The 17770-nt window shown below is 41.4% G+C and overlaps 3 protein-coding genes across 3 annotated transcripts in view; 2 read left to right on the forward strand and 1 right to left on the reverse strand.

The window, feature by feature from the left end:
- The window catches only part of LOC119725768 (TBC1 domain family member 2B-like), a 30989-nt gene extending 28949 nt beyond the window's left edge, over positions 1-2040 (reverse strand). The window contains exons 1-2 of the mRNA XM_038197335.1: positions 1413-2040; positions 147-229 (exon numbers count right to left, since the gene is read on the reverse strand). Of these exons, the coding sequence (XP_038053263.1) occupies positions 147-229; positions 1413-1766 (437 nt within the window). The 5' untranslated portion in view covers positions 1767-2040. The remainder of the gene's footprint in view (positions 1-146; positions 230-1412) is intronic.
- A 1331-nt stretch (positions 2041-3371) lies between these two features.
- On the forward strand, positions 3372-7146 carry LOC119725770 (heparan sulfate glucosamine 3-O-sulfotransferase 1-like). Its single transcript, XM_038197339.1, has 3 exons — positions 3372-3868; positions 4759-5180; positions 5996-7146. The coding sequence occupies exons 2-3, from the start codon at positions 4859-4861 to the stop codon at positions 6745-6747; spliced, it is 1074 nt and encodes a 357-aa protein (XP_038053267.1). The 5' UTR covers positions 3372-3868; positions 4759-4858; the 3' UTR covers positions 6748-7146.
- A 1315-nt stretch (positions 7147-8461) lies between these two features.
- On the forward strand, positions 8462-14209 carry LOC119725772 (U11/U12 small nuclear ribonucleoprotein 35 kDa protein-like). The gene is made up of 5 exons (XM_038197340.1): positions 8462-8525; positions 10704-10836; positions 11550-11648; positions 12232-12445; positions 13537-14209. Exons 2-5 carry the CDS (start codon positions 10720-10722, stop codon positions 14040-14042), a joined length of 936 nt encoding a protein of 311 aa, XP_038053268.1. The 5' UTR covers positions 8462-8525; positions 10704-10719; the 3' UTR covers positions 14043-14209.
- The last annotated feature ends 3561 nt before the right edge of the window (positions 14210-17770 follow it).

Below are 17770 nucleotides of genomic sequence, written 5' to 3' on the forward strand. Positions count from 1 at the left end.
AACCGTCCCTTTTTTTAAAGGGGTGCAGATGTCCAAAACAGGGGGGAAAAAGTGTTTTTGTTGGAATTAAACAAACAAGTTGAAAATGATTGATACTCAAATTTGTTTAAAAGCATGGGCAACTTTAATTTCCTTAATTTGTGTACCATCTGGTCTTGTAGGTCTTGATAATCCCTTTGTCCCCCATTTTGTTCAAGTAACCGCACAGTTTCACCTCCTCCATTGTACCCTGCAGCATTTGAAAGAAAAAAAAGTAAAAGTATCCAAATTTGTGTCAAAATGAGGTCATCGTTTAAGGATGCTGAAGTCAAAATGTATCACAACTTACAAACTCATATTCAAAATCTGAGACAACCCAAGAAACACATGACGCAATGGAGATGGCGATATTGGGAACAAACGTTGCAACCTGACATCACTTTTTTCTTTATATCATCTCATTGAAGGTCAGTCATTGCAAAAATGACGATAAGACATGAATCTGGGACTGAGAACATTTCCAATTTTGTTAGGAAATACTTAACGAACATTTTCTTGACTCTCCATAGACTTTGTACACAACTGCTTATTTCAGTGGCGTCACGTGGCAACATTTTTTCCTGATATTGTGTGCCGATGTTTGAAAGCACTTGATTCCCTGATGTAAGTTGCATTTTTATTATAACCAGATCCACGATTGATTGAGGGTCGGCGGTATCTTAGCGAAATATTATTGAATATCGGTCTCTTTTCATGCTGGTAGGCCTATCGCCAACTATAATTCTAGGTAGGCCAAAAGTCCAGAAATATTGAAGTATCTTTTTGTGCTCTTTTTAATTTTAGAATCTTTATCATGTTTATGAAACAGGGTCCTCCTATAACACTTTACCAGGTATTAACAAAGTTGTATTATTATAATTTACAACAGCATGGGTGTATCCTATAGGTTTAAAAAATAAAAGAAAAATGTATAGGCATATATTTTTTCAAAAAATGTTGCAACCTGACGCCACTTCAGCCATGTCAGCAGCTAGTTGTGTACAAAGTCTCTGAAGAGTCAAGAACATTTTCTAAGTATTTCTTAACAAAATTGGAAATGTTTCTCAGTCCTAGATTCATGTCTTAATTATCGTCATTTTTGCAATGACTGACCTTCATTGAGATGATATATGAAGAAAAAAAGTGGCGTCAGGTTGCAACATTTTTTTAACAGGTGCAAACTAGCTGGAGTTACCCAGCCCTAAATTGTATCATTGGGTTGTCATGTAGGCATGACAACCCAATTATAAAATTCAGGGCTGGGTAACTCCAGCTAGGTGCAAACTAGCATTTAACTGTGTGAGATTTTGGCAAGTTTCCCCAAGATTGGCAGATTTTCACAATTTTCAACTTCAAATAAGAACAACCTGACAACTTGTTCAATGTAGGCCTACCCGTTTCTGTGAGTCGATCTGACTGGCACTCAATGCCGCATTCGTATCGTCTCCGTGCACTGTTGCACCGGCCCGTCCCTCGCCAGTGGGGTCGGCTGGGCCGGCGGGGTCGGCCCGACTAGGCGGACAATCAGCCACGACATCTAGCGCCAACAGCATCGGATCAGTCGCACTTCGGCTTCGCTCAGTTCCACTTCCAGGGTCGCTTTTCTGCTCAACACTGCCCTGCTGATCTGCCATACTTCCTCCTTTTGTTCCTTCGACTGGAGGCTCATCGTCAAAGGATATAAGTAGAGCAGTAGGTACTTCACTCGTCGCTGCTGAATCACCCGGAAACTTCCGTCCACTTTCCATCGTGTTTCAGAAGTCAGCCCTGGGCACCGCCATATTTGTTTTAATGCTAGTCTTGCACTCCAGTCGGACGACCTGAGTCGAGGCCGAACTGAAACAGGAATTTAACTTCCACAAGACGAAATACCTGATGTATTGACTTGAAATTTCGTTTAATAATTCAAATTATACATAACACAAATCTATTACATTTATTAAATATCAAGATTAATCGTCCAAAAATAAAATGATATAGTTAAATCAAAGGAAGACTAGCACATCCCTCATATTTTCAGGAACTTACATTTTCCTTTCAAAAGAGGGCGCGCTACACAAATAGTGGTCACCGGTAAGATTAGGCCGTGTCCGAAACGGGCTTGCAGAGCTACGGCTACGTCTATTGTCAGCGCGTCCCCGCGTATTTTCAATGGGCGCGGACCTAGACCTAGCTCTAGACTGTTGATTCGGATGCGGCCTTATTGTCAACACTGAACAAAAAAATTGTCGAGCGCAATTTGAGTCCCCCGGGCCCCGCGTCAAACTTGCGCGAGGGACTCCCGAATTGCGAAGCACGCAAATTACACTGCGCCATTTTAATTTGCGTGCGCACGTTACAACTTGCGCATAGGCGATCGCAATTTGAGAACCTTGCGGGCGGGATTTTTCAAAACACGAGTACATGGAGAAATAAATTGATAAATAATGGAATAAATCAGTGAACAAAGAAATAAATAAAAAGGGGAATTCAATTAGCGTCAGGGGGCGGGGCGGGGAGGGGACCGGGCAGGCAATCAATTAGCACACTATGAGCGACGATCATCTTGGAAAGTGAACTGAAGTTGTTCAATAATGGAGACCAGCTTCAAGTTTTTTACCTAGTATAACTAATTAGCATTTTATTTATATTCTTAAATGTCAATAAATCTTAATTTCCTGGGGGTATCCCGTTGTTAACCTCAAAAGAATGATTAAAAAAGTAAGTAAAGTCTGTCCTGAGCCAATGTGGCTCATCAGGCCGGCGTTTATCTCCGGTTTCAGTAGCATGAAACGACTGAGAATATTTCTACTCCCCTGGATGGGATGCTAGTCCATCGCAGATTACTCCCCAGCTAATGCCGGTACCCATTTATACTCCTGGGTGGAGAGGGGCAAGTGGGGGTGAAGTGCCTTGCCCAAGGACACAATGTATGGCCAGCAGCTGGATTCGAACCCCTGACCCTCTGATCATGAGTAGCGAACCCTAACCACTAGGCCACACACTCCACTCCACCAAAAGAATGATAATGATCCCTTCAATTATTCAAGTTTTGACGTTATAATAATCATTTACATTATTTTTTAAATGCTTTAAATTACATTACACGTACTGCTCAATTAAAAAAGTACTTATTCTTAAAAAATACTCATTTAATTAATCTAGCAATTAATTAATTGGACGGTACAATAATTCATTTTTCAAAAATGCATAATTTGAAAAAAAATGAATGAACTCATTACTAATTTAATTAATTAATTTAATTTATTAATTTAAGTAATTAATTTGACTTAATGAATAAACTAACTAAAGTCAACTTTAATTTTCTTTAAAAAGAGGGCGCGCTTCACAAACAGCAGTCACCACCGTAAATATTTTGTTTGTCAACACGAGAAAAACTACTGATGAACTGATCAAATGTCGGGAATATTTTACTCAAACCAACAATTATGAAAAAGGCATGCACCAATGAGGCATGGGGCTGTGTTGACTGAATTATGACTAAATAAATATTAAAATTTCACTATCAAACAAATTGGTCTTTCATCTTTATAAACCCTGCGAGTCATGCACTACTGATTTGGCCATGGTAAACACTGCGCCAACGTAATCGTTGATAAACCAGCCTAACTCTGCATGTAGAACTACGCCATACACTGAGCATTGCCTGACCTCAATTCAATTGTTAAAAATGAACAACGAACGCACAACAATGAATCTTCACGCCTCACTAGTTTTACAACACACACGGTAAACCGCCATAGAGATATACACAGATGTGATCAGTCATTGCTGCTATAGTGCTGCATATAGCGCGAACGTGTACGTGGCATGATATAATATTATGTCAATGATGATTGAGTAGCAACAGGTAAGATTTCATATTAATTGTATATTGGAGGGTGATATTCACCTTTTTTAACTACAGAAAATATATCATTCTGCTACATTATAGGACAAAAGGTATATCACCCACTATATTCTACGTTCAATGAATTGATGTAGTGATTATTATTTGTCCGGAATATTACTTCCGTGTCTCGAGCACCCATGATATTTTGCAGTCACTAAATTATATACCTTATTTGAATTCACGAGGAAGACATTTTCGATCGTGTTCCCGGAATCTTTTTTATACATTGTAAACTGTTGAATGGGGTGGTGCCAGACTATTTTATGATTGGATGCCTTCCAAGCCTCACGTTCGTTTGTTTGTTTGTTTGTTTGTTTGTTTGTTTGTTTGTTTGGGTTGTTGGGGTGTTTGTTTGTTTGTTTTTAAATGTGGCTTAAAACATCATAGCGCATGTTTAATCACAAATTTTAAATTATTCATCAGAGCAGACTGGTATTAATTTGCAATGAACTTTTATTTCATTGCTTTCATTTCTAAGTTCCAATCTGAAATGAAGAGTGTGCCTCGTTTACAATTTAATATGGCCGACTCCGGCGACTCGTGCATTAAGTAAGATGCCCAAAGCTCCGTAAATGTGTCTCAAATACGGACTCCCTCCGTGTCTTTTCGAGCCACACAGCAATAATATGGATGCTAAATTTCATGAGAACTTACTTTCCTGAATTTGAAATCTATACAAGTTTCCACTTGATACTTGGGACGCTACTTAATTACCTGGGTGGAAACAGCGAAAATTTAATTCCTTAACTCTAAATATACTTATATTATCCTGTAATTTTGAGTTCAAATTTGGTTAAATTTTGTCCAATCAACATGATTTGGATTTGAATTTTATTTCCGTAACACAGCTGTGGCAGCTGAGGTCATCATCAATTAAATATAGTCTTGGAAATTATTTTTGGCAATTTTACCCAGCATCCGGAAACATCACGTGACGGAAGTGACAAGATGAGTTTCCGTTCCAAAGCATTATGGGCTTTTGGTGTTTCGTACCTCGTCTCAACCGCAATTTTGATGGTGTATTTGATGTACACCGCCACTGTCAATCTCCCATCGCTACCCGACGACCGTTCCATCTACTGGTGGCGTGATGCATCTTACGGGCGTTACATCCTACGGCACACGTGTAATGAAACAGACGTTGTGTGCGACACGTGCTGTTACTGTTACACTCCAGCTTCACACATAATGGCTGATTTCGGCGACTTGAGCGAGGCTACGTTGACTGAGCGACACTGTGAAAAGAGACTACCCCAAGCCATCATAATTGGTGAGTATTATAAAAAAAAAAAAAAAAACTTGACCAATTGGTTTACAAAAGTTTGGAAGAAATTTTGAGGAAATTAAATCGTGTTTTTTTTCTCGCGATTGCCATATTGTTAGCTCCTATGCATCAGTACTGGAAATGATGATAATTTCTCTTTTCTTGATATTGAAAGCATAATAGGTGCACTGATTTCACAGGATGCTTATCACATTATTTCGTACAAGCAAGTGGGACTTTTCCGAAATATTATTATGTATTGTTGTAACCAGAGACCAAACTCACAAAGTTCACAATTTAATATTTCCCCATTTTGAACTATGTCATTCCTCAGGCTTATGTTTTTCAAATTCGAAACTGCCTGAATAAAATGGTTGTTCAGTTATTGGATTTTGATATTGTTTACCGAATACGGATCAGTAAACAAGGCAAAGATAAATGTCCCCCATAGAGATAAGAAGTCAAAAAGTACCTTGGAAAAGAATTGTTAATATCTCATCCGATTTCAAAAAATTAGATGGCTATGTGCATAATGTTAACTTTTTCTTTCAATGTGAGACTTTTGAGACGCTTCGTGGCAGCAAACACTGTCCTTTTCATTTTTTAACGTCATTTTGAACATGCGCACATGAGCTTAAACATGACTTAAACAAGGGAAAAGTGTCCGTCTGAATGCTGCCACCACGCGCCTCAAAATATTACCCCATGGCCACAAAAACTGGCTTTTCGGAACTTTTTTAATGGTGTGCGGTCCCTATTTTAAAGATCGAAAAGTGTATAAAAAATTGCCACGTTTGATTTTCACGGTTCTCCATTCAAAGGTGCAATGAAATCAGGGACGTATGCGTTGAGAACCTACCTCAGTTACCATCCGGACATAGCCATGGCGTATGACGAACCGTGGTTCTGGAATAAGCCGGAGGAATTTGAGCAAGGTCTGGAGCGATACCGCAAGATGATGCACTACAGCACGCCGAGACAAGTCACTATCGAGAAAACCCCGGACTACTACCATGGTGAGGGCGTCCCAGAAAGAATCATCCAAAATCTCCCCGATGTGAAGATCCTCATGATCATGAAGGACCCAGTCAAGCGAGCCATCTCGCACTACAACTTCGAAAGACTCAGGACTCAAGATTTTTACTTTCCTGCCACTTTTGAAGAGGCTGTCATGACTGCAGACGGGTACGTGAACGTACACTCCGAGTATCTCATACAGTCCGCGTACTCTGTTTTTGTCAAGCGGTGGCTGAGGCACTTCCCGCCCGGGCGATTCCTTGCGATTGATGGCGACCCGTTTCAGCGGGACCCGGTGCCTCAACTCCAGCGCATCGAGAAATACCTGGGCATCCGGCCATTCTTTACCAAGGATATTTTCGTCAAGAATAGCACCAGTGGTTTCTGGTGTTTGACCAAACCAATCTATTCTTGCGTCCCACAGAGCCGGCCCCATCCACCACACCCCAAAGTGAGCGATTCCGTGTTGATGACTTTATATCGATACTTCAGACCATTAAATAAACAACTCGCAAAACTCTTGGAAGAACCTTCGTTTGAATGGTTTTCTTATTAAACTATTTTTATAATCAATACATAAATGGGACGCTAGCCTGCATGCTACCTCTGGAACATCGTGTGACGCTCTATCAACTCAGCTTTTCGATTTTTTGTTGGTGACTCGGTTAATAAGCCACGACACCGGCCGAGTGACGATATCGAGAGGTCTTTTGCACCGTATCCGAACTGGATGTTGAGTACAAACCCATTGACTGAGCTATAGCGCCTACACATAACCAGTGTGTTGTTTTCCGTGACCGTTGACTTTCATTCGGATAGTTTTCGAGTTTAAAACACTGTGGTGATTTGGTCATAATAATTTTTAGTCTTGACGGTTTCTCGCGAAATAATTTGCAAAGACGAAGCGGAAGGACTGCACAAAATGTAAAAATAAATCATCCGGTATTTCCCTGAACAATGAGTGTGTTCTTTTTTTTTGTTATGGTGCGGCATCTGTGTTTATCTTTATTCAGTGTTAGGACCATGGGTAGGACCACTAATTATGTGGCGCGCCCTCTATTGACCGAAATAGTAGACCATTACTAGGCCCGTTTGTCTCCGCTCCGTGCGAGACCACTATTTTGTTTAGCGCGCTCCTTTTCGACAATTGGCAAACAAAGGTGTGCGGTTTTTAATGCCCTCGGAAAATAGTAATGCACAAATTCGGTTGACTGTGACAGCAGAAACGCAAGTTTTTTTCGGTGTTGACAAAAATAATATTCAGGGATAGAACCAGAATTTTTTGTGGGTTTGCAGAGGGTATCATGCCAGCTTTTTATGTCTAGGAGGTGGGCAACCGTACATCCCGCGCCCGGCGCCGAAATGTACCTTTTTTTCCGGACACTTGGCCTTCGTAAAATTTAAAAAAGGGGGGGGGTGGTACCCACCTTCCAAATGGGGGCGCTCCTCAAAACAAATCATGATTATGCATACTGGATATGGAATGCCGATTTTTACAGCAAATTGTGGTATTATTTAGAGTTTTCTTTTCTTTTTCATGTCGGCACATTTATGGAAATAGTTCCTGACAAATATTTTTACAAAAATCCGCTGGGGCGGGGGGGGGGGGGGGGGGGCAAGGGCTTGAGCAAGTATTCTAGTCTTTCTTTCCCTCTCTTTTATCTTCGGCGTTACCACTTAATTTGTGTTGCAGATATATCTGCAGGTATATCTGGATTGTATATTGTTGCTGAATTAAAAAGGCAAAGAATTAAACAAACATTAAAACGTCAAATTACCTCGTTCGAACATGAAACAGTCAACCATCCATACTACTGGAGTCGAGCAATAGGATACAGATATTAACGTACGCCTGCATGAACTCTGGTTAATAGCAAGGAATTACATGACTGTTTTAGGCAACCCCGCATCACAGGCTTTTTGTGCAATGATCCCATCCTCAAAATCATTCAAGTCATATGACTTTTGCACATCCGGCCGCGACGGGAATGCATGTATACAACATATAAAGATATCAATATAGAACCATATTTCTAAAGGTCTCCAGCACCTGAAGTTCATAGAAACGTAAATCCATGCATGGACTTACGTTTCTATGAATTATATGTCACAGAAAGTTTAAAAAAAAAGTTTTTCCTGTGTATAGTCGGCTTTGACTTTAATTTTTTGTCACTTGTTATTTTTTCGACGAAATACATGAATAGCGCCACCAAACGTCAAACACTACCCTGCAAATGACGCGTCACGTGACGGTGGCCTGACCCCCACGTGACCTTCCCCACCCGCAACGTGACGAGTACGACTACGAGTAAGATCAAAGCAGGATATTTTTAGGTGTGTATTTTCGTTCTTATTTTGCTTCCAGTTCTTAAAGGATGGCACGGAATTCTAAGTACATGAGAACAAAGATGCAGGAGTGCTCAAAAGAGGAGGCTATAAACATTCTTCTTTTTTTTACAGCCCCAAATGTTTGGTTGCGTTTCAACTTTGTTCGTTGCATTTTGCAATGCAGTGCCGCGCAGGTGGGGCGAGTTTTTTAGGCATGCAATTACAATCCCATGCGTTACACTTATTCTGTTGATTGTCAACTCGCCCCATTTGCAGTGTGCATATGCGATGCCGATGTGTTGCATAATCACCCACCGATCAGTTCTTTTAATCGGAGTTTATTACGGAATTCAACAATATGCCTTTTTTGCTGTAATGTTGTCATGTTTGCCATGTTTGTGTATGTTTGGATCAACGGAAATTTTTTTGGGTGGAAAATTTGAGTTTTTACTTTAGTTTTGTCACGCCCCAACTATCGCATCGGTCCCAACTATAGTTGGGACTGTCCCAACTATAGTGCGGCAGTTGGGTCGGCCCAACTATAGTTAGGACTGGAGTTGCGCCGGATGCTTCATGCTTGATAGATCTTGTTGGATTAAATGTTCCGCGGCGCTGGCACCGTGTATTCGTCGTGCATGCATGCCGCAAGGCTGGCCGGTCACGTGGTACTGCCTAGTTGGACGAGTTGTCCAGCTGCTGGGTTTTATTATCCAGCAACATTTTGCAAAATTCAAAGATTGCCATGGCCGGCCAACTATAGATGGGCCCCACCCATAGCTAATGTCAAAGGTCCCAAGTCGGACATGTAAGCCAATGTAATGTAAGCAGAGCTGTAGAGAATGTTTTATAGTCGTACATCAATTGTAAACTATAGTTGGGACTGCCAAATAAAAATATTGCGGTGGCCCAACTACAGATGGTCCCCACCCATAGATCATTTCATTAGTCCCCAGTAAAGTCAGATGTGTATTAGAGTTGTAGGGAATGTTTTATAATCGTACAACAATGTACACTATAGTTGGGACCGCAAAATAAAAAGACTGGGATGGCCCAACTATAGATTCGCCCCATCAATAGCTAATTTCAGTGGTCCCCAGTAAAGTCAGACGTGTATCAGAGCTGTAGGAAACGTTTTATGGTTGTACATCAATGTAAACTATAGTTGGGACACCGCAAAATAAAAAAGATCGGAGTGGCCCAACTATAGATGGGCCAGCCCAACAATGGAACTTACAGTTGGGACAGGCCCAACTATAGTTGGGCCAGCCCAACTGTGGAACTACAGTTGGGACAGGCCCAACTATAGTTGGGACAGGCCCAACTATAGTTGGGACAGGCCCAACTATAGTTGGGACAGGCCCAACTATAGTTGGGACAGGCCCAACTATAGTTGGGACCGATGCGATAGTTGGGGCGTGACAGTTTTACTCACCAGCCTCGACTACACTACAGTGTACTTCTCCACTGGCTGATAAAAAAGTGATATAAAAAAAAATATTACAAAATATACAGAATCACAGATAAAAAATGGCAGTGCCAGTGGATATTTTGCCGGAGACGGCAAACCTTTAGTAGGCCTAAACGTTAGTTTGCCGGATATGCACTGAACTAGACCCGTGAACGTGGCATAGTTTACAAGCCACGTTTACGGGTCTAGCACTGAACATGCGCAGTTACTGTTTTTTTGTACTTAATTAAACATTTTCCGGTGACAAATTTTAGTCTGGCTCCATGCCAATATTATCGTTGTAACCTCGTATTCACAAGATGGGATTCAGACCATTTTATAATTTCGGAATTTATTTCCCTTTAAAAAAAAATCCTCCAGAGCCACAAATCTGAAAAAGAAAATGTAATACTTTGCAATAAAATGATTGAGACATGTTAAAAAAATAAAAGAAGAATATTCTTATTTATTTGGGGATGGGAAAAAAACCTTTAAAATGTGGCGGGAATCGGGATCGAACCCGAGTCATCCCGCTCACTAGAGCTTTTGCTTAACCACTACACCAAACGTGCTACACAACTTTTGGTGGGAATTTAATACATCTTATAATTCAGCCCTATTTTAAAGAGTACAGCGCCCTCTGTTGATATGGATTGCCGCCGGCAAACCTTTAGTAATCGTTAGTTTGCCGTCATTACCTCCGGCAAAATATCCACTATCTATTTTATTCCTTGCAGATAGGACTGTTGCAAGATGGAGTCTGACGTCAGGTGGGAGCCTACGCTCAGAGTGTACTGTCCACTAAAAGCTGGTAGCATTGATGGCACAGACAGCAGACCACATGACAGAGCCATTGAAAGAGCCATGAAGGTAAATTAATGGACACTGTGTATGAACATTAGAGGGCGCTATTCACCACTCATTGGAGCTCCGGCGAGGGTGTGGCAACGGGAAAAAAATAAGGGGAACAAAGAGTCGCCATCTCCCATTCTTAAAAAACAAAAACGGACGAGAAATTATTATTTATTTTTTTCTTTGGCCTTATCACAAAGATACTGTCATTGAAAAGGAATTTTATTAACCCTAACTCCCTAGGCCTTTGTGCTAGGATGTAGCCTCAATCCTGCAAATTCCTCATTTGTTTCTTGAATATGGGGTGACCACTGCCTGAATCCGGCAAAATCCTGCGGCAGTGACTGTCAGTATGTTGAGGCTTGGCCAGTGACATTTTGGAGCAGTACGGAGTATTTCAAGCATAATCCAGGCTATTATGCAAGGCTGAGCTAAACAACACAAGGTCCGGCCCATCCTACGAAATCAGTAACACACTTTTGCCATGTAACCTCAATCCTCCAAATTCCTCCATATTGGCAAAGGGGATTTTGAAGGATTCAGGGCAGTTAAGGTTAATCTGAGCTTTACTGTACATCATGTACATATGCAATAGAAGTTTCCTTGCCTTTGTGCGGGTCGTATACATGTTCACATGTTTCCTGTTGATATCCTGAAATCGATGCTATTCCCGACTACGGGAAGTATCCTCATGCATTTTCACGACTTGTACTTCCTTTTTACATTTGAAGGCAATCTACAAGCCTAATAAGTCTGTACAAGGAGATCCAGAATGCACACTGTTCATTGGGAGGCTGGATCCTGGAACAACAGAACACGCGCTAAAAAAGGTACGGTACCAAGTTAGGATTGCGCGTTATTTTCAGCAAACCTGAATTATCGTGTTTGATTGGTCAATCCATGCAACAACAGTGTGATATTGTACTTATCTGCATATCGTGCTATTCTAAAGATGCATGTGCTACCTGTGCTGTATGTGTAATAGATGGGCACAAAATCTAGCTCCCAGACTTAGGTTCTTGAAACTCAATGGTGCTTGAGTCTGGAGTGCTGAATGGTAACACATAGCAACCGATGAAAACTGGTGTATAAGTGAAGTGATGTTTTCATCGGATGACGTCACTCCGCCCTGATCTATAGGGCCTGATAATTGTTGAAACGTGACTACGGCATGCGCGTTCCATCTCTACTGTGCGTTGGGTTTGCCTAAAGATAAGTTCAGTATCCCGTTCGTGCTCATGGAACATCGAAAATGCAGTGCGTCTTTGTTCAATATGGGACACAGACTTGCCCAATCGTTGTTATTAAAAGGTAAATGGTGGATGCTGTAATTTTTTGAAATGGAAGCAAAGATCTTTTGGACTAATATGTGCTAGATAAACGTTACATATTTTACATTTTTGCAATGGGCAGATTTTCTCCAAGTATGGTGACATCATCTACATCCGTCTAGTGCGAGACATTGTAACGGGAATGTCCAAACGATACGCGTTTGTCGAGTACAGCAAACAGCGGTATGCGTCCCGAGCTAGGAGAGATGCCAACCATTTAGCAGTGGACGGTTCTGAAATCTTGGTTGAATACGAGTGTGAACGCGTCTTAGCCAAGTGGATTCCTAGAAGATTAGGTGAGTTCAAATTGTCAATACCCAATAAAATGCACAAGTATTTCAAGTTATTGAAAGACAATAGCATTAATGCTGTCTGTAATACAGTGTATAATGTCATAATAAGCTATTCATATGAAGTAAATTAACGTGTGATTGACTACACCACTGATTGTGTAAATCACACGTCAATTCAAAATCAACATTTGGCGAACAGCGACAAAGCAATTCATTATTCACAGGTGGAAAACGTGCCCATTAACCCTGACTGAACACAGTGCTCAGGTGTAAAAAGTCTGTGACACACTGCATGAGCCACGAACACCAGTGCATAAACTGCCAATTCTGAAACAATGAGAGCTTGTCTTATTGAAAAGTGCCACAGAGTTGTATCCTGCTGTACTTGGAGACCAGACTCTGAGGCATTATGGCCTTAAAGCTACAGTCCATCATTTGTAATTTGTGCATTTTGTTCGTTTGAAGAAACAAGAGAGTTCAAAATCTAATGAAGGATACTGAGCAACTAACGTGATGAAGTTTCAGCTAAGTTTCAGCTGTACATTCCGAGAAAAAAAACATTCTAAGATCTCAATTTCAAATCAAAAGTTGCTGAATCATGTTTTGAATTGTTTTGAATTGCAGCTATACGCGACGTCGCGCACTGATCCGATGAATTACAACAACCGCGCGCGTGTGTGCGTCGTTCCAATACTTGTGCGCGCTGCGCTGAATAACAAAACGAACTACTAATTTAAATTTTCCTACGGTGCTTCTTAAGAATCACCGTTGGAAATGCCTTCTTTCGTTGATTACTTCAAAATGACAGCTTGCCAGAAAGAATAATTTCACAGGGAGTTTAGTTCCCTTACTATCTTTCAACCAAGTTTGTTTTTCAACAATAATTACGCCAGTTACTTTTCGGATGGCTGCAAATGATGGACTATAGCTTTAAGATGTTTGGCCGGATGGATTATGCTGCATGTTTTTGCCTTCAGCAGGGCTTCTAGCCAAATATACCATAAGGTTAGGGTTAATGTCTCCTAATCCATGTTGTTTGATGTACACATGTATAAGTCACAGTACTTACTAAATGTACGTAATTCCCTCCTCAGGTGGTGGTTTTGGAGGCAAGAAGGAGTCCGGACAACTCCGGTTCGGAGGATCCGATAGAACCTTCCGCAGACCCATCGTCCTCAACAAGCAAGACACAGGTAGAGGGGGACCGCAGGACCGACCCGGTAACAGACACGGTGGTAGTCACTACGACAGAGAGGGTGACAGACGCCGTGATAGAAGCAGAGATACGGACCGGTATCATGACAGGCACCGGGAGAGAGACAGACACAGAGATAGTGACAGATACAGAGATAGAGATGGTGACAGATACCATGATAGAAGGGAGGGGAGAGACAGAGATACAGGCAGACATAGGGATAGAGTGAGGGATCGAGACAGATACAGTGAGAAAGAAGGTGGCACACAGGGTGAGACACATGATCAGGAAGTCTCAATTAAAATGGAGCATGACACACCAGTCCAGACTTCTGAATTCATACCTACCTCAGTCGACAGTTCAGCTCAACCATTTGTAATGAACATCAAGCAGGAAAAATTATAACACTTCTCAAATAACCTCAGCCCAATTTCATGGCACTCTTAACCACGGAATTTGGCACTTGTGATCAACATTCTTTGCTAACGGCAGTTCAGGGAACCAGACTAGCTGACTTGCACCCGTTCACGGATGTTTAAACAATTGCAAACAACATGTGGACTAACTAAATTTTGTAAATTGGGGGCAGCATTTGGCGCCCCCCCCCCCAAAAAAAAATCAGTGTTTTATTCAGCAATGGTCGGCCAACCTTCATTGGAAATTGATACAAAGTTCCACTAATTTCTTGACAATGACAGGTGCCATGATTTCACAGGATGCTTGAGACTACTATTCACTTACAGTCAAGTAAGGGATTTCTTAATAATGTGGTGGTTTTTTTCTTCTTGTTTGTTTGCAAATGTAGTACATTACTTTTAAAAGATGAAGGCATGCACAGATACCAGCATTCCTAGCTACATAAACATGGAAGTATCCTAACCTTGAACATGGAATTTTCTGCTAAAGTAAGCGAGGCCATTTGCTAACAGTAAACAGGGCCAGTAAAAGAGAACAATTGGCAATTATTCAGCAAACATTCCGTGAATGTGTCATCCTAGTGGTAGCCTGGTGGAAGTATTGAAAAAAAATTGCCATGAAAAACATCCTGGTCATACTGTAAATTTAGGGTCAATGTTTTTCCTGTCTCTGTTACATCTGATGTCTATTTTTTCATAATTCTGATTTTATAATTCTGAGAGCTATACAGTTCCCTGTTGCTACTTGATGGCACTTCTTTTCCGCAGCAGTCCTAGTTTTGTCGCCATCAAATTCAAGCTTCGATGTAACTTCATCTAAAGTCGTCTGAAAGTAGAAAAGGTCAAAGTGTAAGGAAAGGCACAAAATTCACAGTGCCGAAAAAAGTTGAATCACTCAAAAATACCAGCATCGGGCAGCAGTATCTCTGTTTCAGCCATCTTGTTCTTTTTATAATCTCGTCCGTTGAACCTGAAGCCATCTTTTAATTGTCGATGCTGATTTCAGACACAACTTGTCTATCTGCAATTGTGTCTGTTAAGTCATTTTTCATGACTCAATCTTAACTCCAGTTGCTTTTGCAACACAATTTTAGCATTCGGTGTAGTCCATTCAATGTAAAAGCGTCTTTCGGACCCAGCGAGCTTAACGGACCTTGTTGGGTCTCCCATTAAAACATAGCTGAAAGCATTGCACCAGTACTATGGTATAGGCACGGCTTAGGTTAGAAAGTCCCTGTTATACGGCTGGTGATCATTAACAGATGGATCTGAATGCTTTACCGGCTGAGTGTTTGGTCCATTACAAAGTCTCGACCACTGCTTCGGACGATGTCTTGTATGGAAATGATAAAAAAAACAAAGTTTCTTGGACACAACATGCCACACACAAAGCAGACTTCTTCATTCCTTTTCTGTCGTCTATTGTTGGATGACATCACTGCTTTTTTTCTTCGAGATGAGCCTAGCCCTAGAAGTACCAGTCTGTATTTTTCGTTCAAGAAGGGGAAAAAAAAAAATTTGGAAGACAGCTTCAGGGGTCGGGGGATTCTGGGCACTGGACTGCTCTCCCATCAATTATTTGAGTTCAGAGAACAGGTATCATTGTGGTTCGTCATAACAACAATGAGATTCTTGGCAATGAAATACGATGTACTTTGATTTGTCTACATCATATGCAGCAGCGGTATGTAGCAGAAAACATGGTGTGTTTTTTGCTTACTACTTTTTGTTATGTTCTGGTTAGATGTGAGACGTCAAGTTTAAACTTGAAACTGTGATACCTGGTACGAAATGCTCTAGGTAAAGGCAGAGCATACATCACCTTGCTTAATATGCTGGCGTCGAAACCCGTCATCAGAGGTATTTTCCGGAATTTCAGGGGTGCATATATTGCTGCATTTAGTGCACTGAGGCAGATAAGTGCATCAGACATTCGTGATTTTTCAGGGTGACGTCTTCTACTACTTGCAGTTGACAGCTGTTGCAAATTGCTTCGCGTTCTTATGAAAACAAGAAACAAATATCGACTGAATAATGTTAAATGAAAGTTCCTCACAGTTCTTGCCTTCTTTGCTTCTAGCGATAGGAAGAGTGTTTGGTAGTGTACACCTGTAGCCCTCTACGAGTCAATCACTGGTCTTGAACGAAACGTCTTACAGGTGCAGCCTCGTTCTGATCATCGCTGTCACGTTTCATCTTCTTGCTTTCTTGAGCCTGAGAGTGACAACACTACTTTGGCTCAAATATTCTGCTGATGGCTTGGGGGGCAGACGTAGTAGTCCTTTCATCATCCACTGTATCAAATATCCAATAGTGATCAATCAATAGTGATGTATCCTCTCGTCAGGAAAACTTCTTCACATGATGTTGGACGTTTCATTAAACGTTTTCCTTCAAACACTTGTCAAACTGTTGATTTCTAGAGTGTGAAACAAAGATATAGGTTGTGACACCGATTTTCTTGTGGTTTTACAGTCAAGACGGATGTTATACGTCCCCTTGTCAGTAAAACTTCTTTTATACTATGACTTTTAGCTGGCAAGGCCATGGAAGAGGGCTCCAAGGCCCGTGTATGGGGCAAATGCCACATGTACCAAGGTAGACTTCTTGAATCATCTGCTGGTTTTGTTGCTCTGCCATGGTGAAAGTTTTTGAGATGGATGAGATGCATGTCCCAGTCAGGAAAACATCTTCAACCCAACATAGCCCCTCCCTACTCCCTGCTGCAGCAATAGTGCTTACTTGACTCCCACAACTTAACAAATTCAGAACCAAGGTAAATCAAACAGCACACAAACGAACACAGTGTCGCTAGCCTGTACAGCCGGACGTTGCTCGTCATACAGTTTCCAGTATGTTGTCTTGCTACCGTACTCGTACCAGTCGTACACTAGCTTGCAGGGACGGCACCGCAAAGTAATTTTCTTGGCAGACTCATCAAGACCAGTGAACGAAAAATATTTCACAGTCGTAATCACATGATTGCGTGTGAGTTTCTCCTCACAAACCAGGCATCTAGAAACTGGTGGAGCAAATACGGTATTAGTTGGCCAAGGACGAATAGAGGTAGCAGTAGCACTAGTGGTAGTAGTAGGCCTAGTACTAGTAGCACTAGCAGTAGCAGCTTCACCTCCTTCCTATTATCTTGCTCTTCTCGTTATGAACTTAAAGCGAGTAATGATGCACACAGTTCAGCATCTGCTGTCAAACATTCAGCAAGAAGATCTGCGTCTCCAATCCCACTGGTTGCAATACAATTACGCACACGTAGAACTTCATCAAAGGAAAACTTTGAAACAAGCAGAGAAAGTTTATCGTCCACTGATAATTTTGAATGAATGAAGTTCGTCGCTAAAGCGTCGCACTTCGACGACAAATAAGTAGAGATTGCCGATTCTCTTTGGTCCAAATCTTCCACAAAAGAAAAGAAGCTAGTTCCATATATCATTGACAAGCTGTAGTACCCGATCATGGTGCGTTGAGATGTTGTGTAGGGGGATGTTTAATAGAGTGTGCGTTGGAGAGCAAGCAAAAGGAGGGAATGGATGGTTGTAGGGGTAGATAGTTGGGTTTGTGTGAAAGAAAGGTTTGACAACTGTACCTGTAGAGGAGTTGATTTAGTTGAGGATTTCTTTGTATACAACGTTGGAGGTGGTGTTGTTGGGTGCGAATAAATACAGGTGTCTGGCAGCTCTGACTCTTGAGCAGGCTACGTAG

The sequence above is a fragment of the Patiria miniata genome, unplaced genomic scaffold (assembly GCF_015706575.1).
Source record: "Patiria miniata isolate m_02_andy unplaced genomic scaffold, ASM1570657v1 HiC_scaffold_19, whole genome shotgun sequence".
NCBI classification, from domain to species: domain Eukaryota; kingdom Metazoa; phylum Echinodermata; class Asteroidea; order Valvatida; family Asterinidae; genus Patiria; species Patiria miniata.

Coding starts and splice junctions, on each gene's coding strand:
- LOC119725770 (XM_038197339.1), top strand. CDS start 4,859: ATGAGTTTCCGTTCCAAAGCATTATGGGCTTTTGGTGTTTCGTACCTC. Junction 5,181..5,995: donor ACCCCAAGCCATCATAATTG/GTGAGTATTATA, acceptor CTCCATTCAAAG/GTGCAATGAAATCAGGGACG.
- LOC119725772 (XM_038197340.1), top strand. CDS start 10,720: ATGGAGTCTGACGTCAGGTGGGAGCCTACGCTCAGAGTGTACTGTCCA. Junction 10,837..11,549: donor CCATTGAAAGAGCCATGAAG/GTAAATTAATGG, acceptor TTACATTTGAAG/GCAATCTACAAGCCTAATAA. Junction 11,649..12,231: donor CAGAACACGCGCTAAAAAAG/GTACGGTACCAA, acceptor TGCAATGGGCAG/ATTTTCTCCAAGTATGGTGA.